Source organism: Heloderma suspectum, chromosome 3, assembly GCF_057233095.1.
Source record: "Heloderma suspectum isolate Gila_16-S chromosome 3, 16-S_ref, whole genome shotgun sequence".
NCBI classification, from domain to species: domain Eukaryota; kingdom Metazoa; phylum Chordata; class Lepidosauria; order Squamata; family Helodermatidae; genus Heloderma; species Heloderma suspectum.
In genome coordinates, this window is record NC_139460.1 from 246,564,474 (window position 1) to 246,587,295 (window position 22,822).

The 22,822-nt window shown below is 43.0% G+C and overlaps 1 protein-coding gene across 1 annotated transcript; it reads right to left on the bottom strand.

Moving 5' to 3' along the window:
* Nucleotides 1-507: 507 nt before the first annotated feature.
* On the bottom strand, nt 508-17,820 carry LOC146350996 (pancreatic lipase-related protein 2-like). Its single transcript, XM_084841976.1, has 11 exons — nt 17,629-17,820; nt 15,989-16,114; nt 15,462-15,596; nt 13,903-14,032; nt 12,451-12,567; nt 12,246-12,368; nt 10,473-10,591; nt 9,233-9,362; nt 7,885-7,996; nt 4,264-4,431; nt 508-1,959 (listed from the first exon to the last, which is right to left on the bottom strand). Exons 1-11 carry the CDS (start codon nt 17,677-17,679, stop codon nt 1,866-1,868), a joined length of 1,305 nt encoding a protein of 434 aa, XP_084698102.1. The 5' UTR covers nt 17,680-17,820; the 3' UTR covers nt 508-1,865.
* Between the last annotated feature and the right edge of the window lie 5,002 nt (nt 17,821-22,822).

A 22,822-nucleotide genomic window follows, 5' to 3' on the forward strand; every position in this document is an offset into this window, starting at 1 on the left:
GCAATGCCCCGGCGCGACCCGCCACCACTACACCGCTGCTAATATCTGAAATGTTTCCAAGTTGCGCAAATGCTAGAACAAGGAGGCTGAAATGATGAATGGATGCCCTTTTAAGCTATGGCACTCTCCAAACTCAGAGGTCACACAGGGTTTTCAGTTGAAGTTCAGTTCAAAGAAACAAGGTGGAAGGAAGCCAAATTATATCCTACATAACTTATATCCTACATAATTATGGATTATGTAGGGCACGGGTGGGGAATGTGTGACTGTTCAGATGCTGGTGGACTACAACTCCCATCATCCCTCATCACTGGCTATGCTGACTAGGGCTAATGGGAGTTGCAGTCCAGCAGCATCTAGAGAGCCACACGTCCCCTGCCTCTGCCCTGCATAATCCATTGGCTTCCTAGGAATTCTGCAACAATTCATAGTCTTTTTGAGATTCATAGTTTGAGATTCAGAAGAAATTGTCACAAGCACTAAAACAGAGAAACAAGCAACATTTTACACAGTAGTTGCAATTAATTTATTATGTTTTTTGCAGACATTTCTTTGTTTATCTGGGAAAAAAATGGTCATACGCAGCTTTGCAGCCCGATGGCTCACTAAACATTTACTGTTCGACATCATGTGAGAAGGTAGGCCTTCTCCACAGAAGCGTGAGCAACAGCTTCTTCTCACACATACATGTACTCACTCACACACATCCTCCTTTCCCCACTTGGGCACCTTGATCCAATCACTGGTCAGAGAACAGACATACCCCTCCCCACCAATCATCAAGGTTGATTTTGTATCATGATGAAGCTCAGGCAATGGAACTTAAGCTGGAGAGGGGGAGATTAAGGCCCAGAGCAAATGAAGTCAGCTGCTAATGGGAAGCAAGGGGGCTGTGGGGACTACCTACCAAACCTACCCAGCAGGTTTGGGCCAAGTGCTGGAAATGGGACCACATGGAGCCCCAATCAAAATTAACATATAGAGTTTCACTAGAGTAGGCGGCTCAGTCTTGAGCTGACTGTCCGAAGAGCCAAAAGTGACATGTAGGGCCAGTGTCAAGGGTAGGCATGGTCAGGCACCTGCTGAGGGCCCACACCACATCAAGGGCCTACTGGCAAGAGCCCCCTGGACTTGCCCCTCCTCTTCACCACTGCAACCTGCTTGTTCACCTGCCTCTTGCTCTGGCCCAGACAAATGCGGTGGTGAGAAAGAGGAGCAGGAGATGCCATGGCCTCCTTGCTCACTGGCTCCCTGCCTGTCAAGCAAGCAAGTGGTAGCAACAATAAGAAAGAGGAGGAGCAATAGCAGCTATTGACAATGGTGGTGAGACGGTGGACTCACTGAGAGAGAGGGACCAATTGAGGGTGTCTTGACCAAGGGCCCTCAAGAATTCGGAGCCAGCACTGCTGCCATGGGCAGCCAAGCCAATTCCCCAGATGAATGGGTATGGTAGGAATGACTTTCTCTCCCTGCTGCCCCCTTTTTTGTGTTAATTCATTCAATCATGCCTATGACTGTAAATAAATAAAGTTGTGGCCAAGTCACATCCCAGGACTATTGTCTGCCTCTTTCTTCTGGATAGCACTTTGTTTCTTGACATGGGGCAAGGGGAGCTTGTTCTGACAAACATAACCCCCATCCCCAATTTTGAGGCCTACTTCCACGTGTTTAGAAAGCAGATCAAAATTAACACTGCATACTTAATACTGATTTCTCAGTTTCAAAACAAAGGCAGTGATTTTGCATGGAGCTGAAATGATGAAGAAAACATCACAGGAGACTTGCTTTAAACAGCCACGTTTCAAAATGTCAAGCTTTCTCAGCAGCCAAGTGAAGAAAGTTCTTTTTCTTTAATCTTGCAGTTTTCATATATGTATTCCTCCTCCTTTTAATGGTCCACAAGGTGTAAGCATTTGAAGAACTCCATAGCGTACCGACCCAGTGCCACAAAGGACATACCTGGGAGAAGGAGGAGAAAAGCCCTTGTGTCAATAAATGCTCCGCTTTCCTGTTAATGCCTCTTCCCCCTCCTCAGGACTTTTTTTTCTGAATGTTCAAAAGCAGCAGAGTTTTCCACAATAGTGGGACAAGATTAGATATCCCTCTGCCTGAGGTGGAAGGATGCAGCATCAGCACTTCTGCTGCCTCCCTCCTCAAATGCCTTGCTCTCAGGGGTCCTCTAGCCTGTGCCACAGGTGGTCTCCAGGGCCACCTCACCCACAATGATTTGCTTTTCTGAGGAAATATCCCTCAGAATGAGGCATTTGGGAGCAGTCCTCAGAGTGAGGCATAGTGTCCGCCACTCCAGAAAGCAGCACTGGCCATTTTCCTGGAGCATCTGCCTACCCCAATGCCTCACTCCGAGGGATCCTTCCTCAGAGCAAGGCATCATGCCTATCTGGCACTGGTGGGCAGGCAGCAGGGGCAGGAGGCCCTTCCCTCCAAATCCACTGTCTGAGGCAAGGATCTCACCCTACCTCATAGGTCCTGCCCTGGTTTTCCAAGAGTGAGTGTGAGACTGTGAAGGTATGTTCATTACATTTCTCTTTTGGAAGCCCACAAAGGAATGCTTGTCCCTGTCTTTACTGGCCATGGTGACTGGGGCTGATGGGAATTGAAATCCAACAACATCTGGAGCATCACAGGTTCCCCACCAGTGCTTTAAAGGCTGGTAAGGAGACCCTGGAGTTTCTGGCCATGGTACGAACTGCTCCTTAGATATGTACAACTTCTTCCCTGGAATTTTCCACATGCACACACTAAGACAACAACTGCTTGTGATGCATCAGTAGCTGCTCCTGATACTCCTCCAGGCTTCAAGAGTGCTTTGGAAGGTGGCGCAGCGGGCAGTTGTTGGAAGTGGGTCCTAAAGGACTGTCTTCTCTCAGATGAGCCTGCCTAAACATCAAGACCTTCATCAGAGGCTCTTCCCCAAGTTCCCTGACATTTAAAAATGAGGTGGATAGTGACTGGAGAGAGAGCCTTTTCAGCTGTGGCACCCCACATACGGTATGCCGTCTCCAGGGAGACTCAGCTGGAGCCAAACCAGATATCTTATGGCTACCTCATAACACAAGTTCTCTGCCTGGCTCCCAAAACAAATACAATATTAAAATGCAATATAAGACAATAAAAATTAAAACTCATCTAAAAACTGAAATGCAATTAAAATGCAGATTATAAACTGAAAGGCCCAGGGTAGGCATCTATTGGGGGAGGCAGTCTTTCGGATAACCTAGTCCAAAGCTGTTTAAGGGCTTCAGAGAGCAATCCAATTGCCCCTAGACAGTATCTGGGGCACCATAGGATGTTGTGGAGAGAGGTACGAGCGCAGAGGAGGAGATGTGATCATGGATCTTCCCCTGCCCCGCCTCCCCAGCCACTGCATTAAGCTTCTCTTACAAGGTCGCAACTGTGACCTTGTAACAGAAGTCAGAGAGGGGAAAGGGGGGCATGCTGGTGGGTGGGGGAGGGGAGGGGCAAGGCGAGGCCGAGTTGTACAATATCCTACGGCTTCTCCAGTCTCTTTCCTGCCTGCTGCAAGGTAAGTCAGTTAGATGGTCTCAAAGGCCTTCTGAGCTGCCTTTTGTATTTTAAACAGAGGAACAGAGATGAAATTGCCTCTGTCCTCCTCTCACCTGCCTCGCTCTTGCTGGCAGGACATAGGATAGGCAGAGGGCTCAGAACCTGGAGCCCTCCGTTGATCGGGAGTGCGACCCATAGGAATGTGCACTAAAACGCTAAAATCAGCACTTGAAATTGAGCCTGGGAACAGACTGAGAGCCAGCGAAGCAGCTAGCTTGTTTGAACCTGTTGGCATTTATTGCTTTTGCTATGATAATGTATTTTATTATTATTGAATATTGGTTTGGATTCAGATTGAGTCATACTTAGCATAGACCCGCTGAAATTAATAGAACTTAAGTGATTTGCATAATCGCTTAACATAACGTGATTAACATAACATTTTAGTTAGGAGTAAGTCTGGATCCAACCCATTGATTTTATCATTGTTGTCAGCCAGCAAAAATCAAATAAATAAATAAATGGGAAAGCAGTCCCGCAGCATATGCTGAGTTTCCTTTTATGGCTCTATGGATATCATCTAATGGATGCAGTCCAACAATTAAGTGCAACAGTGGAGCTCAACATTGAATGAAATTTAAGTATACGTTACTACAAATATGGATGCTTACTTTCTATAGTTCCAAATGGAACTTGATATAAATCATGACATCAAAACATCAGAATGGCTCTACTTACTCATGTCCATCCTGTCCACGCATTAGAGTCACTCTTCCTGCTCCCAATTTAGCCCAAAGTAAAGTTAATAACTCTTTATACCAAATAAACCAAACTTTTATAGCATTTGGATAATTAATTTCAACATCAATCAGCTTTGAGTAAATTTTTCCTTGGGTAAGGTTTCCACTGTAAATGGGCAAAAGATTAAATAAATTAGAGAGCATCAATACAACAGTTGTGCTATAGAACTGTCACCTTCACAATCAACACAATCAACTAATTTGGATGAGAAACTGAGACCAAGGAAATAAGCTTGTTAAACATCACCTACTCAGTCCATTACTGCTACTACAATTATTATTAAACTTAGAAAAGACAGCATCCGGGTATTCTAAAATTGGGAAATGTACTACCTATTAAGTTATCCACTGCAATAACTTGCTGAACATTTGATTGTTTTAATTGTTGATTATTATCGAATGTCTACAAATTATATGGGCATTATACAATAAGTTCAATGGACACACAGTTTCCTCTCTGCAGTTCTATTTTTGCTCAGGATTTCTTTTGAGACAAGTAGAAAAATGGGGGATGAGAGAGAGAGAGAGAGAGATACAGAAAAAGAGAGAAGCATATACATGCAAAGGTGAAAAGTAGGTTCCATATTGCATGTTGGAGGTTAAAGATGGGTCTTGGGACTGAAGAGGCTGGCATACAGCTACTCTGAGGAGACCCTGTGCTAGTATATTCATCTGCATACTTTGACCTGAACTCTGATCAGATCTAACATGGTTTCTCTTGAAGTGTGTATCTTTTAGCCCACAGTGTAAAACTGTTTTTTCTCTACTATACTGTATACATCAAGCTACCAAGTTTTCTAGGCCACTTTATTAATCTGATGAACTAGGTTGTAGTAACCTATGAAAGTTAATGACTCAATAAATGTGTTAGGTGTTATAGCACTACAGAACATTTCGTCATTTTTGTACTATAATACATCCTACTTGTTGCTTCTATTCATCTAACAGGACAAGGAAGCCCAGAAGCAGGTTCTGGCACCCTAGTACAAATATAAACTATACTTTTTTGTTGTTCATCTTTCTCCTGCCCCTTCTTTGTGCAACATCTGGAGCTGCAGGGGGGAAAGGACCCCCCCCCACACACACACACACTAGCATCACAATCCAAATTAGGGCAGGGCTGTGCTTACACTAGAATAAAAAAGAACAAATGATGTAGCTGCTTCCTACGTCCTTTAATACATGTCTACTTTGGCTTTCAGTAGAACTGGGTGAGGATTTGAGGGTGCTTCTCCATAATAGCAGTCTGTGCTACACTGCCTAGTGCTTTCAAATAACTGATTCATAATTAAAAGCTCCTTGTTTTTAAGAACATTTTCTAAAGTTGAAGAAGAACTTGATTCAGCCTGAAAGCAACTTGATTTCCATTCTCTCCACCAACATAAACTTATGCTACTAGGACAAAATATGGCAATGCCTTCCTTTGATCCTTTTGTGCCTTACAAAATCTGGCATGTTTGGGCTGGTATGAGGAAGTCGGGGAATAATTCCATGAGGTATTAACACAGAAATGACCAATTAAGTTGGGGATTGAATGATAAATGTGTAGAAACGTGCCATTTTTTAAAAAATGTGCTCATTGACTTAACAGCCAACCGTGTGTGTGTGTGTGTGTTTACATTATATACAACTGGCTCACTTTTGTTATCATCTTTTTCATCTGCTGTTATAGAGAGCACTGGCTAGAGGGGGTTAGGATGGGCAGCGGTGTGGACACTGTGTCCTTCTGTGTATCCGGAGGACACAGTTACACCTGCAGAAACTTCCACAGATCTCTCACTAGTGGTGTTTCAGATGGTGGTAGACCCCAAAATGGGGCAATTCAGAGGAAGGACATGGGCAGCTTGGAGGTGGTCTTGGATCTGCTGGTGGCCAAGTGTCCTCTTTTACAAAGGACAGTCCTCTATTCAAAGGGCTACCAGAGGACTGTCCTGTATCTTGAAGGACTCTTCTATTTGAAGGTCAGTCTAGTCCAAGTCCAGGATAAAAATACAGAACCATCAGAAGGAAGAGCTGGGCCTTGAAGTTGCCCATCAACACCACCTGGACAGCAGACTAAACAAGGCACACAGCTCACAGTATTCCACACTATGGTGAGATGTATTGTATTTCTACTTAAATTATAGTAATTATTTCTAAATGTGCATCTATACACATAAATTAGCATATGAAAATTTCATGCAAATAGATGTCCTCTTCTGTCCTCTTTTTTTGGTGATGCATTTCCCCTTTTTTGGCAATTCACAAGCAACAACCTTATTCCCCTGAGAGGACCCTGGAGCTGGCATAGTTAATTTCTCCCCAGTAACTTCCAGAATGAAGACAGGGGAGATTTGCTGCCCTCCTTCCCTGGCTGATGTAAACTGGCATGGCTTTGGAAGTGACAAACTGTCTGCCAGTTCATTTCCCCCCTCCCCTTCCCCTGCAGTTAGGATTGCTCTGGCCATTGTTATTGTTTTTACTGCAAATTTGTTACTTTTTATTGTCTTACTTCCTTTATCTTATTATTATGTGATTTATATTGAGTTTTATGTGGAGGTTGGATAAAAATTCCATAATGGAGACCCCTTTCTCAATCTAAAGCTGATTTTATGAAAATAATAGCAAACAGAACTGGCTTTGCACAGGCTGGAATAGCACTTAATTTGATACATCAAAGGCTTCAAGCACATTTATACAGCTATCAGAGTTGGACATTGTGCCATTGTGTTAAGCCACACCCACCAGCACCTCTAGGCCTGGCCCTGACATGGTGCACCCCTAGGGCCCTCTGAGGGAGGGGTCTGTCCACTCCATTCCCCTGTGGGGAGACTGCCCCACAGCAGCAGGCAGGTGCAGGCGTATAGCTCTATCCCTTGGCCTTCCAATGTCCCCTAACTACAAATTGGATGGACTCCAGCTATTTGCTGGTTAGGGAAGACTGCCCCTAGTGATGGAAGATGTTACCACATCAACACATTAAAATAATGTATTTAAAAAATAAAATAATCCAGAAGTGCACCCCCTACAGTCCCCTCAGCATGCATGCCAAGTTTTAGGTGTCGAGGTTTCATGGCCTTGGAACTATGGTGCTGGTGGACAGGTGGACAGATGAACAGACAGACTTCCTCTTTGATGATTATAGATGATTCTCTTTTCTCCTCTCTCATGATTCTCTTTTCCCCTCTCTCATACACTTAGACCAATGTGGTTGTCCCAACCATAAAGGTTACCCCTTTTGTTTCAATGGTGGAAGCAGACGTGCACGCCTAGTCCCGTGAGATGATAGATGAGCTCAACCCTGAAATAGGGTTGTCAATGCACAAAACAGCTCAGAGAAGACAGGGCACTCTGGATCACTATCTGTTGGTAGACTGCAATACTTGCAACAATTTAACTGTGGTAAACTAAATTCATCCTACATTACAACAGATCAATGGAATCTTTGTCTTGGGAAACAGTTGTACACTACTTATAAACAAAGACACAGGCAAACTATTAATTAGACTGTGGGTGTAGTTATACTTCAGTTAGCAAAGCTGCAGAATCTGCTATTTCGCTATAGCATAATAAAACATACCTCTCAATTTGATACTCCTTTGTGACTCCATTTTTGCTCTGGAAAATGATATCTATTTCTCCTCTCACCTTTGTCATTCCAGATAGTTTGACAGATATATTATACCTCCAACCTATGTAATAAATATATAACAGATCCAGAGGTTAGCTAAAGAAAGAAATGCAAGAATTGCAAACAAAGTAATAATGAAAAAGGTGTGTGAGCATTCATTGCTATGGCAATGAAATAAACATGTAAACATTAAACTGAAAACATAAAAAATGTAAAAATATTAAAAATATTAAAAAACAAAAAACAACCTTTACACCTTTAAAATCTGGTAGTTTTAAAGAGGCTTAAGAAATCTGGGTAGAGGTGAACTGAAAACTTTCTGTGATTGCTGCTCTATGATCTTTAATCATTTCACACATTCATGCTTCCACACTTGGACAAACAAAATTGGCCATGAACTTTGCCATGTATTGCTTGCAACTCCAAACACATAGGGCTTTTCTACAGGAGACTTTTAACCCACCACTTTACTGAGGCTTCTGTTCCTGGATTCATTGTGGGATTAAATCAGCTCCTTTACATGTGTTATTTTCCAAGTGTGTGTGTTCTTTCTATATGTTCTATTATGTAACAACTAGGTGGTGCTGTGGTATAGTAGAATTGCGCAAATATATGAAGAGTTTCATGGCACTATTCAGGATATATCAGACTTTCCTTTTTAGAAAAAACAAAACCCTAAAATGTACAGGAGAGGCCTTGAAGGATAATGATGTCATGTAAAGGACCCACAAACTCCTGTAAGGGAGGAATCATGAGCGCACGATAAATGCCTCAGGTAGACAAGTACAAGGTCACTTGGGGTAAGAAAACACATTGGGTTGGATTCAGATTCAGGCATTTGCAACTGGACTGGCTGAAGCAGACCTCCCTACCTCCTCTTCCCCGTGGCAGTCCCTCCAGCCCCCACAAATGCTACATAAAGGATATAAGGACCCTTCTGAATGCAGTGGGCTGGTGTGCAGGGGGATCCCCAAACATTAGGTGGGAGCACCCTATGTAGCATTCAGGGACTGGAGTAGCAGCTGTGGAAAAATCCATTTCAGCCAGCCCAGTTGCATCATGCACCTAAATTTGGGTCCAGGCCATAATATTCCTTCCTGACAGTATTAGCCAAAAAGCCCATTGTGTACAGGAATCCCCATTCCCTGCCTCCAAATGTGAGGTCACAAAGTACAGTTTTGATTCTCCCAGTCATGTCCACTGTATGGCCTGCCAAAGAGAGTCTTATATCAGCAGATCTCCCTACAATTCCAGCCACATCCATCTGTATCAAATTTATTTTAATTGGTGCACTCACTGGTAAATGGTTCCTTAGTTCCCGTGTTTAAATAATATTTGGGGTTATTCTTCCTCAGCTTACCACGGAATCGATCAGCATAGTGACCCATCATTGGGCAGCCTTCACTGGGGCACGGAAAACAATTTCCCTGGGAGAAAACTGATGCATTGGTCAAAAGGGCATGCGTGTGCTTGTTTCCATTCTAACATCTGTTACAATGCAGGTTCAAAAATCCTTTGCGACTGTCCTGTCTCTGTGAAGTTTAGACATCATGATTTCTGTTTGTTATGCCCTGGAGGCCCAATGCTTAATTTCTAAACTGAGGGGTGCTGGGATTCCAGCCTGCCTGATAGTCACTTTCTGCCCTGAAAGCCTTTGTGCCTAATCCTTGATTAATTCTTGGGGACTGGCGATGGCAGAACAGGCATAGGAGTCACCGTAGTCAGGAACATGCCAAGGCCCACGCCCTGGCAGGATGCCCACTGCTGTCCTCCAGAGCCCTTTGGCCCTGTTGCTGCTCCTCTGGCTGTTGGCACGAGCTTACCCACTCTGTCGGTCTCTCCCAGCAAGCAACGGGAGTGAGCTGAAGGAACAGCAGGTGCCGCTGCCTGCTCACGCATTTGCCCTTTCTTACTGGTAAAGCGGGCCCAGATGCAGAGGAAGAGCAAATGGAGAAATGCAGAGAGGACAAAAGGAAACCACTGACAGCATCTTGGCTGTTGATCCCCCAAAACCTGGACCTGGGACTGGGTGGTGGCTACTCTGTGGGGATGGAAACATGTCTTGCACATACTCAAAGGTTCTTACCAGCTCACATATTTAGGGCCTGGGGCAGTATCCAACATGACACTGCTGCTAATGTGAATTATTATTATTTAATAATATGACATTGGGCTGGCATAAACTACTTCTAGCGCAACACCAGTAGTGCTTGCTGGAATGACGGGTTTACCTGCAAAGCTCAACATACCAGCAAGCATTATTGGCGTCGCACTAGAGGTAGTTTATACCAACACAACATCATTTACATTAGAGGTGGTGTCATGTTGGATCCTCCCCCGGTACTGAAATTGTCTGTCTGTCTCTAGAGATGTGGACTTGTTCTATAGCCACCCTGACCTCCATGAAAAATCAGGGACCTTTCCTTTTATACTGGTGAAGCAAGTTGACACAAAAGTATGTTGCCGCTAAGGCAAAAGTATGCTGCTGTTAAACACACAAATTCAGCTCAGCTGATAGGATTTAGCCAGGATTTCACCTCTTGAAAGGATTCGTATGATTCACATGGGTAGGCAAGGAATCCGTCAGGATAGAGAACGCTGTATCTGTAGTACTCATGGCTTCGCGAGTGGTGGCAGTTACCCACCTTCCGAAGCCCTGCTGAAAGAAAAAGCTTTTTAAGCCCTAGTGAAAAGCTTTTTAACTCCATCAGACTTGAATTCGAACTGTGGAGACCTCCTTATTCAATTCAGGGTGAAGAAACATATAGCGATTTAAGTGTGATGGAAGCACTCTGTGTTCTGTCTGTTGAATCTTGCCTGCCAAATCCAGGCTCTGCACAGGAATGGCCTGCATGCATTCATGGCCTGCTAGTTCAAGATGCAGAGCTGTTTCCTATAAGCTGTGCAGAACATGATGGACAGCCTGCTGCAGGGGTGCGCAGACTTTAGACTTGTGGGGTCAACTTTGTTTTTACCAGAACCCTGAGATCCACCCTCTGGAACCAGGTGCAAAGCAGTGTCCCAGGGGTGCAGATGTACCCTGAGAATCCTATCTATCACTCGAAAAAAAAATTGGGTTTCCCCCCAAAATCTCAATTTCAGCTACCTACTTGAGATCATGCACATCCTATATACGCTGTCCTGGGCGTAAGTGCCATTGAACACAGTGTGACTTACATCTGAGTCAACATGCATAGGATTGTACTGCTAGGATGGGGGAATATGTATTTTAGTCTCTGCTATGGTTAAAACAACGGTGAGTCAGAAATCCTTGTGTATCTACTCCAAATCACCCAGTACTATAAATCCCAGTCTATCTTCTGCTCACTCCAGTGTTACTGAATATAGCTCAAGTGATGTAATTGTAAAAGTTCATATTAGGTGCTCCCATGTTTGAGGTTTGTGTTTGTGGGGTGGGGTGGGGTGGGGAGAATATGGAAAGTTAAGGTAAATGGGAAAGTGGCGTTGGCAGGGGGGCCATTATGTCAGTTGGGTGAGGAAAGAGGATGGAGGGGGTAAAGGGAATAGCCGGATGGGAATTGGTTTATTTGTTCTAATTCCATTCATCCCAGAGTTCAGTTTATGGTGAATTTGTTTCTGTTGTTCCTCAAATAAACCTTCTGTCTGTTGCTGACCCTGGGTAATTGTCAATGAAACCCATCATTAGAGGACTTAAAAATAGGGATATCGGAGAAAGCCAGAATGAAATCAAATGAGTTCAGATTTCTATAAATCCAGCCCGTGGATTCTGCAGCAGACCGGCTTTTCCCGAGTTGCACATAATCTATGAGCTCAAAGCTTTTTGTACTTTCCAGAATTTTACACAAATTTTGTCATAGAAAAATACATCAAATTAAAAAATGCTGGCTGAAAATGCACATTTCCATCATAGGCGAAAGCATGAAAATGCGCATTTGGGGGATTTGTGCATTGAGGGGAATTTGCACATTTTAGCAAGTGAGAATCTGTGCAAATGCGCATTTGTGCAAATTAGGGAAATTGGGGGAAATCCTGTTCTGCCAGTGAGTGGATGACAGAACAAAAGGCACCTGACAATCCATGAAATGCAGACAGAATGGATTTTCCAAAATCCATACACCCCTACTTGAACACCTACCCCCATACTTACACCAACACAATGCTATGAGCACAATAAGGCAGGGACAGCCCCTTTCTGATTTAGAGTTGCAATATAAGCAGACACTGCACTGAAATGGCCATGCTGGCTGGGAATGATGGACGTTTCAGTTCAAAGATCTAGAGGGCGCCAGGTTGGGGAAGGCTGCTATAGATGATGTAGACAGGTTTACCTTTAGCAAAGCCTTCAACATCCTGTTCTATCAGTGCTGTGCCTTTTTCATCACATCCAGCCATAATCTTTCCACCGTTGGGGTAAAAGTCGAGATCGCCAGTGGCATTAAGCATCCCAAATCCTGAAATAGATTCATGGTGCAGTAAATGAATTGGTCAGTCATTTATACTTGGACCACAAAATTCACATGTGTTGGCCATTACCTATATTGGGAAACTGGCCAGCATTGCTATGTATGACATCCACAAATCCAGCATCAGAAGGATCCAGCCTAACCAAATCAGGGAAACCTTCAAAGCCAATCCCAGCTGGGTCCAAGCCTAAACAGACATAAAATAATCCAGTAAAGAATTGGGAGACCTGGTCCACCTCCTTCCTCAGTCTGAGAATCCCAGAATCCATTGATAAAAGTGGATGCTCTAGCACAGTGGCAGCTGGTGACTCCAGTTCCAGAGGGGCTGTGATTTCATTCAGGGTTTTACTTACCACCAGCCAAAACTCTAACAGTGCTATCCAAGGTGCTGAAAGGTGCCATCCAAGGTGCTGAACACATTTTGGGGATAGGGTTCAGCACCTTGGATAGCACTGTTAGAGTTTTGGCTGGTGGTAAGTGAATGAAATGAAATCACTGAATGAAATCACAGCCTGTCTGAAACTGGAGTCACCAGCTGCCACTGTTGTAGCATAACAGACATCTACTATATATTGCACTGCAGTTGTGTTGTGACAAATTCCATCAATCATAAGATATATTCAGAAAGTATGAAATCACAAAACATGGATAGTAAGAATTCTGCCTGGTTAGATATGACATGGTCAGTAAAGAAGAGAGTATATGCAGTCCATAACTTCAGGAAAGGCTTTGGGCCAATGCAGAAGTAATGTAAGTGTGGGCTGCAGGCTCATATGCTCAATCCTCCCCTCTTGAAACTAAATTCCCCCTTCCTCTCCATGATTTGCTTTAATTATGATGTAGCGGCACATCTACATCAGCAGTAACCATAGTTCACATTAACAAGGACTAATCATGTAACCATGGTTGAAGTTGGGTTGGCAGTGGTGACAAGAGCATCACAGTTTGTGTCAATATATATATAAAGCTACACCACGGCTAAAGCAACCCATGGAAAGAAGGGGAGAAATTGCATGAGAAGTGGAAAGTGAGGGAGTGCACAAGTTGCTCCTGAGCTTCTAAACCATGGTTAGGAATGTTATATCTACACCAGGCTTTTATGCCTGCATAGCAAGCTGAAGGGTAAAAACAGAGATGTTGCTATTGCATGAAGCTTATAGTAACCCCCCTGTACTCCCAGTACCTTTTGCACTGAAAATCAGGATAAGACATGGCTATGCTTTCTCCCTGGCTCCCCTCCTGCACTTTCCCCTCTTTTGCCAATTTCCAGTATGGCTAGGAGGCGGGTTGGAGGGATAATGTGTGATGGCTTTTTCTATTAATTAATTGCCTCTACATTGCCAGTGTTTCCTAGCTCTGCAAAAAACCCAGCGTGGACCAATATTGTTCCATCTGGAAGAGCTTAGTTTAACTCTAAACCAGGTTCATTGTTCCACATTCCCCCAGACTGAATGCCTCACACCCATCCAGCCATTTCATCTCTCTATTAAAGATAATAATGCAGCTTCATTGGGTAGTATACCGGTTATCCTGCCAATGCCTGGGAGTTTTTTGCCAACACCTCGAAGTCGTCTTCCTGCTTCTCCAGCAGTATGAGCACCAAGACTATGGCCAATGAGGTGGATGTGAGATGGACAGTACTGATACATTTTCTAGTAATTCAAGAACAGGGGGGAAAAAAAACCCTATATGGGCATCAGTGCTCAGCAAAGAAGACACCACTCTTAAATTTTGCAACATACACAAAGAGTTTTGCACATGAATTGGAATGCAAGTGACATATACTCAGGATTCATGTTGACATCAACTTATTGCTGTGACCTGTAGCTTCTCAGCATGGAAAAGAACAGTGGCTGTTTCTTTAATAGACCTTGGACCCAGGCAGTGGTGTAGCTCACAGGGATGCCAGCACTTTTTGATTAGCAGGAATGTTGACATCATCTGCCACAGACCCACCCTTCAGAATTCCCTGTCCCCTCTGAGCTTAGCTGCAATCCCCACAGTATTTTCCCAGCAACAATACATTGTTCCCTGTTGTAATGCAAAGTATTTTGGTGTGGCTTGGTATTGAATGGGCAATTAAGACCCATTAGCTTTACCAAAGACCGGCTCCTGGTGGAGATGAAAACTGTGAGAACTGATGTGTTGATATGGATCAACATGGCAGTGTGAATATTTGGACTCCTTGGGGGTGTAGCTACCAGGACTGTTACGATGAATGCTTCAAAATTTGCCACTGCACCACTGGGCGCAGGGTTTAAACAGAAGAATCTGACCTAATGTCCTTCCATTTCTTCAATGTGCCCAGTGTGTACTAAAGCCATCCTGCTTTGAACTAGGATTGATTTAGTCCCCCCTTTTTTTCTTTTTTGCAAATTGCAATATGCCTACCTTCATACATGCCTGCCTACAAGATATGTGCTAGTCTCTGCGTCGTCATTCCTTCAGTTGATCATTTATAAGCCCTTGAATTATTTCGATGCGACTGAATAACAATTGTTTAAGATGAAAATGAACCAAAGCTCAGGTGTTTGAGAAAAATATTCAGGCAGATGGGAAAAATCACACTAATAATTCAGAAGGACATTGGCATCCTATATGGAATTAATGGCTCTTATACTCTCTGGGTATTGCTCTGAAATAACATTTCTATAAGATGTTGTACCCCTGGTAAGTATACACCTGCAAGGCTTCAAAAGATGCATATATCTGTAAGTACAGCATATTGACAGTGAAATAAAAATGGCATGCAAAAGTAGTGATGAACAAATTGACCATATAGCAGGCTATGGGATGGATGAAATCTAGTTAGTTCCATAGAAAGTTAGTATCCATTTATTACATATTTGGGCAACCTAATCTATGAGAGAATGCTGAACACTGCATAGATTGCTACTACAAAGAAATGGATCTGGGACTTTATTTGGTTTTCTGTATTCCTTTCTCTTAAATGTATAATGTATACATGCACTTTTAATTTGTTTTATATCCCAATGAAATATATATTAAAATATGTCATTACTTAGGTATAGTACCTAACTATGAAGCTGAATAAGCAATTTAATGTAAAGTCATTCTTACCATGAACTTATTGATGAGATAAGCTATTACAGCCCCTAGAACACGTATGTTGCTTGCAGCAGTGAAGTATGTGCATTTAGCTCCATCTTCCCAATCTACGGCAATACAATTTACATCTTCCACATCCAGCAGCAGCTACAATATATGTGCAGTGTATCAAAATCAATACGTTAGTGGCTATTAACATTATGAGAAATACCTGAGGTCCTTTCAAACATAGTTCACCAAATTCAGGGGATCCATAAGGCAACGTAAAGACTGGGCCAGCCCTCCTACAAAGCTCCTGCAGCAGGTTCACACACACAATCCAGATCACAGAGCGCCACATGCAGGGACCAGGGAGCAGCTGTATTGCAAGGGGTACTTAAAGAGCAATACCTCTATGACTCATGCAAATGTAAAGACCCACTGACCCAAGGGCACTATTGCAAACCTGTGCGTGTGTGTGCGTGTGTGATCTCTTTCTACCCATTTCCCACTTTCTGGTGTCTGCTGAAGAAGGAAATCCGACAATGTAAATCTCATACCAAACACAGCTCCACAACCCAGCCGTATCTTCCAGTGCTGGTATATCCATGGATAACAAAGCGGGTTTTCCTCAATGGAGAGAAATAAGAATTTTTGAGAGTTGACGTATTGTGGTATAATATTTTCTGTTTGGAATTTTAAAAGAGTCATAAAATCAGTTCTTCGACTTTTCAAAGATTTTCAAAACAAAGAAAGCTTTCTCACTTCTTCACTTATTTCTCACTAACACCCTCATAAAGCTCTAGTGCCTAGATTTGCACTTGATTTTTCAATCCACATTCAACACCAGTGTTTTGGTCCAGACATTTCCAGGGTCGGGTAACTGACAAAAGACCCAAGAACATGGGGTCCTTTGTCCTCCTTTGGCAATATACATGTAGAGCTATAGGCTGCTTTACAAATATACCCGAACCCCTACAATGGACTAGATATCCATTAGAGACACTCTCTGGGTAAAGGCCACTCTGTGAACATATAGGGTCAAATCTAATGCCCAACCTATTGATTCTGATACTGAAATGCAAATATTCCTAGCTAATTTGGACATTTTCAGGAATTGAACAGAAGTGTTTGCATTTTCTGAAATCCACTGAATAATATTAGTTCAGGCACACGCCAGCAAGATAGCAAGTTTGGAGGATTAGCAATAATCTTTATTATTTACAATTATAATTTGCAATGATGCACAACTAGAAATATTAAATGTTTTTAAAAATATATTTCTCCACTTAATAAACCAGTACCTGAAAATAAACCCTGCCTCTTTCCTCAGTCCAGATGGGAAGAAATACACATGAAAGGAAAAGAGGCATGTACAGATGTTGCCAATGACCTGGTTCACACATAATGCTTAGGCATGGTGTGGCTTTTAAAAAAATCTGACTGGCCTTGGATGACACACTGTGGCTCGTTGTGAGTTATTTAACTCAAGATGAGCCACAGCACCTGCAGATGCCAGGTGGAATATGCAACCAGCTTAGGGGTTATCGTGTCATGAGAACCCAGCGAGCGTGGGTTATGTGAGGATTAAACCACCCTAACATAACCCTAAAACAGACCATGGGTTATGTGAAGGTTGTTTAACCCTCACTGGGTTCATATGACATGACAACCCCCTAGTGGGGTTTGCATAGTCAAAAAGGTGGTCACTCACATCCCACACATGCTGCAGCCTCACCATGGGTTAAATAGCCCATAGTGAGCTGTCATGTTGTGCAAACAGCCCTGTTGTGTCTGAACCTATCCCCACAAACAAACCATGGTTTATTAACCAGCTACAAACCACAAATAGTACCCATGGTTTGTTGTTGGCTTATGGAGTCTGGCTTATTTTAAAATGGTTTCTCATGATGCCTGAACCCAGAACCATGGCTTATATCTGGCCTATCTGGGCTGCCATCTGCATTGAAACAGAGGCACCCAACAAGAGCAGCCTGAAAATGTAAATGCTCAGCTGGCAAAATGGGTGGGAAAGAAACAAACCAGAAATAGGGAAAACAAACCATAGTTTGTTTGCTTGTCTGCCACAGAATTCATGGCTAAAGCAACAAACCATGGTTAATATAAACCATGGTTTAGAGTTAGTTATGTGTGAATTTGGCCAATGGCTCTTAAAGAGATAATAAAAAAGATGTCTCACTTGTGACAGATTTCCAGTCTCTCTGGTGAAAAGAGAGAAAGAGATATTCATACTTTCAGGAGAAACTGGTAAGCCAAAGAGGTGTCTTCCAGAAATTCCTGACCAAGGGGGTTTATCAGAAAAGCAGCCAAGTTCTTGATAGCAGACTTCATTGGCTAAAAACCACACAAGGCAAATGGTTAAGCACTCTGCATCCACTGGATATTATTTTATGCTAACAGCATATATATGAGGAATGATGGGATATATTGTTCCTGTGAGCATGTGTATGTTGGAGCGGGTGTCCGCAGATCATTCTGAGGGCAGCACCAATCAGTTCATTTTACAGAACAATCCTATAGGTGTCTACTGAGAAGTAAACCTCGCTGAGTCCAATAGGCCTTACTCCCAGATGGGTAGGTACAGGATTGCAGCTTTAAATGAAGACACATGTAGGTTCTGTACAGATGGCCCAATAAATGTGTGGAGGTTGGGAGCCGGTTCAGCAGGCAGTGGTGGCAGCTCCCTTGCCATTCCCACTCCCCTAAGCTAGCCCACTGCCCTCCAGTGAGGTGGAGGATGCTGTCCCATCACCCTTGATTCCAATGGGACTTACTCCCAGGAAAGTGTGCACAGGGCTGCAGCCTTAGAATCTGATGCCTCCTTATTTGGGAACATAGGATTGTGCATAGGACGGTGCTATAAATCCAACAAAGAGAAGAGCTTAAAAAAAGGAGAGGAAACTGGCAGGAGGTGCTAAGATCATATATCACAGAGGCAAAGGTCTTGAAACAAAGAGGTTGGCTGTGAACCAGAGCATCCCCCACCTGCCCCTCAGCCCTTTGCATTCCCATATGTGCAAGAGAAACTCTCCACATGTGCTTGGGTCATTTACCATTGTCCACCATAAGCACAATTCTTGTCACAGAAAAAATTGGGAGGCCCCTGCATATGAAAAGTTCTGCATGCATATTGTTGCACATGCGGTCAATATACTCTCTATATAAATACACACTGCTTACACATGAAGAAATGTCAGGTTTGATTTCAGTGGGTCTGCTCTAAGTGTGTTTATGTCTGGATCCAAGCCATTATGAGTATATCGGACTTCTAACTATATCTTCCACAGCCTTCCCCAACCCAAAGAAGCCATGCAGTCCAACAAAGAAGAATGTAGTCCAACAGAGGTGGAGGGCACCAGGTTGGGGAAGGCTTATCTACTGGTAGTGGTGGGAAAGCTCTGAAACACCAGAATTTTGAATTATAAGGGGGTAAAGAATTTAAAAACATTGATGTTCTTCAAGAAAATTTCATCACACATCACACTGTTGATGGTGGGGCAGGGAAGAACAGTATCACTGAATACAAGTCTAGAAGATGATTTGGGGTTTTCTAAAAATCGAAGAGCTATCCTGCTCAAAATCTACATGGCAACAAAACATCTGTCCAAAGGAGGAACGTAAGATCACTAGTATTAAAAAGAAAAATGCATGAAATAACCATTCATGAATGCAGCCAATACTTAAAGCTCTATAATGTATCCATATCATGATTATGACATCATCAGCTGTATTTACTTGCTGATACAGCTTTAAACATGTATAAAAAATATTGTCTCACCTTCTGCTGTGCCAAGGATGAGAACAGCAGCAATCCAAATTACAGTAACCTATAATAAATTTAAATATACCCGTTAAGCAAACCTAAGCAATATTAGTCTTTCATTTGCTTAAATGAGCTGCTTAAATTGTGTGGCTTCATTTCAGTTGCCCTTAAGTCCCAATGAAACAAATGGAACTTAAGTTTGTTGAGGCTATCTTTGTCTCATGGATTTCAGTGGGGTTTAAACAGGACTATCTTTCTCTGGATTATGCCCGGCGTGTCTTCTCCTACAGCAGTTCTAGCAATATGCAACTTAACAATACTCTTAATACCTTTACAGGACAAACCTATACATGGCTGAAGTTAAGTTGTATTGACTCAAATGGGACTTACACCCAGGTAAGTAGATACTGGATTACAGGCTTGATGGTTCTGTCCTGAAAGGTGACCTGTATATTAATAGGATCTACCAATAAATCTGATTTACAATGCCATTCCACCTACCACCCACCCCATAATTGATGGAGGAGGGGATTAGGATACGGCGCTCTGCCAGCCCCTGCCCATGGTGTTGCAAATGTCTTTGGACTTGTAATACCCAACAAACCAAACAGAAGTCTGAGCAGGCAGGGTGAAATGCACAGTTGCCATTTCTGGCCTTTGAAATTGTGAAAGTGCTTGTCAGATTTGAATCTGGCTAGCTAGCAATTTAGGAAAATGTATTTATTTTATTTATTCATTTCATTTCTATACCACCCAATAGCCGGAGCTCTCTGGATGAAAATTGGATGGGGTGGGGGTGGGAATTGTATTGTAAAATATTTGATGTCGATCAGAAGCCACAAGCATGTGGAGATGTCAGTCCACACACAACTAAAGCGTGTTCTGCATTGCCTTCTCCTGCTAGGAATTTATTGGGTCTGACACTTCATTTTGGAACAATTTAGAAATGCCTTTAAGAGAACACTTCTCTTAATTCCATATAGTGGGCTGAATAATAAGATCCTGTTTCCCAGTTACATTTCCATTCCCTTTATAGTCACTAGCCCATCCCGCTTTCTCACATTAAATACATTGCCCAGAGAACCAGTATATGTGTATTATCAGCTACTTACCATTCTAAATCCAGTTTCCATTAATGCTGTGAAATCCCCATTCAGATTGTTCTCCAGCTAGTGCTGTGCTATTCCTTCCTCTCTCTGCTGTGCACACAACTGAGAAGTGTAGAGATGCCAAACAGAATCCTTAGGGAAGTGATCTGTGTGGAGATCTAAGTTGGTGGATGTCTTTAGATTCTAATTATGCAGATTTGTTTGCGTGGGATGGCCTGGCAATATTTGAGCTCATGTTGTTCCTGGTAGTTATAGCCTCATGCCTATGTTTTCTTTGGCTCATATATTTCATTTGACTTACTCACATAGAGGTTTCATCATTTGCTGTCTTAAATAACAGAATGAGGATCTAATGGTTTTTATGTAACCTCTTGAAACCATGCAGAAGAGAACTGAGGGCCTGAGAAGCACATATACCAACACTGGAACAATAAGGCTCGCATGGCACCTGCATGGCCAAATCTATTTTTTGCAATTGTATTTAATACAGCATACAACAGTAACAAGTTTACAACAAGGCAAAACACATGTTTAAAAAGCACATACAAAAGGTTCTTTGCAATTACAAAGGCTTGAATATGTTTGCAAATCAATTAAATGTGATAACATTGGCTGGGTTCAGACAACATGATAACCCACACTCAAGGGTTGAGTATGGGTTGCTGCTGAATCGTGAATTATTGTTGAAATGTGGGTTATTGTGTTTCAACCCTGCTGTACTACCAAACCATGTTTTGTTAACCATGAACAAGCCATGAAGAGGACCTATGGTTTGTTGTTGGGTTGTGAACTGTGGGTTGTTTGTGGTTAGCAAACCATAGTTTGTTTTCATGGCTGGGTTCAGACAACATGATAAACTATGTTTCAACAAGAACCCATGGCTTAGTGACAACCCACATTCAAGGGTTGTGTGGATTATTGTGTTATATGAACCCAGTCAATCTCTTTCATTTCTGCTTCTGAGGATATCTCTCCTGAATGAAGAATGATCTGCAGGTGGGCTAAGAACAATTTTTTGTTATAGACATACGATAGGAAATAAATACATAGGATATGCTCAAAGTCTACCAGAATTTTCTTTCCTCTTAGTCAGATTGACAGAGAAATAGATAATGGTATCATTAAAGTCTGCTTGAATGATATAGCAGGAAGTACCATGTTATATTTGTAACCTTTAAAGAGTCCTCAGCTGCATATTGGCAAATGGTGACAACCGACTCATCTCTGAAGCATCCAGATGTATCAAAATATAGCCCTTGTGAAATGTGGGCTATTCAACTTACACAACTCCCATATTGTTTAATAACGGATAATCGAAGTGATTTTGCATATGTCTGTCACAAGGGCTTTTTGTTCCGAGAGCATGACTGGGATGGCAGAGAAATCCGCCACGGACTCCAGTGAGGCCGAATTCTTTAGAATCCAGCCCCCCGGAGTCCATGACAGAACGGACTGCTCCCCCCGCCACCCCATGAAGTCTAGTAGGGACGGACCCTACCTGGCACCGGCCAGTCCAGGTCCATCCGCTGCCGTCCACAGCCATCCACTGCCGGGCTGCGGATGCAAATGGCATCCAGCATAGCAGACGCCATTTGCATCTCTGCTCTTTGCCGTGATAGACTATGTAAATATTTATGTAACCTATCACAGCCAAGGGCAGGGACGCAAATGGCCATTTGTGTGGCAGCAGCCAGAAGTCCGGCTGCGGACGGGCCCAGCCGGCAGCTCCGCAGACTTGCTGCGGAGCAGAGTCAGCCAGGAAGGATTCCGGGGGGAGGGACAGATCACCTCCCCCCGCAGCGGATGCCCCAGACCAGACAGGTGAGTGGGGTTCGTACACCCCTAAGCATGAGCAAACAAATCCCATACGATACAAAGACGGAAACAGCATCTTCATATCCAAGTTCACTTTAAATGATTCATAGCAGTTGGTCAGCCTTCCCGAATGTGGTGCCCTCCAGACATTTTGGATTATAAATCCCATCTACCTTATCCAACATGGCCAATGGTCAGGAGTGATGGTTGTTTATGGGGACACTGCTCCTTCCCTGGGAAATCCCACCTATGGGGTTTTTTATTTTTCTTAGCGAATGCTTATATTTCAGGGCCAGGAACTCTCTCCGACTATAACATATCTAGAAGCTGACCCTTTTCCGCAGCCACTAAATCTCTCAGAATACTTTCAAATCTCCTAGTAGCTTTGTTTAAGAAGCTTGGGTATGAGATGGACATTGCCACTAGAGACAAGAACTATTAAACAAGTTGGTTTATTAAAGGGATATTTTGTACATAAAGAATACTAATATTTACTTTGGGGGTTTCAAAGGAATGCTTCCTGACCATTTTTAAGGACTCAAGAGAGACTGTTGTGAATACAAGCCTCTTAATGACTTATTTTACCGCAAACCAAATTCCCTAACCCTCCAGCCCAGCCAAATACACTCACAACTAGGTCTGGCTCTTTGGTACAGTCTTCTTCTGACATGACCGTTTTTCCTGTT

Bases quoted from the DNA above. Each gene is read 5' to 3' on its own strand.
- LOC146350996 (XM_084841976.1), bottom strand. From the start codon at position 17,679: ATGAATATCTCTTTCTCTCTTTTCACCAGAGAGACTGGAAATCTGTCA. The intron at 14,033-15,461 runs GTAAGAATGACT...TTGAATTACTAG, and splicing joins ATCTCATCAATAAGTTCATG to AAAATGTATCAGTACTGTCC. The intron at 1,960-4,263 runs GTAAGTAGAGCC...TCCTTCTCCCAG, and splicing joins CGTGGACAGGATGGACATGA to GTATGTCCTTTGTGGCACTG.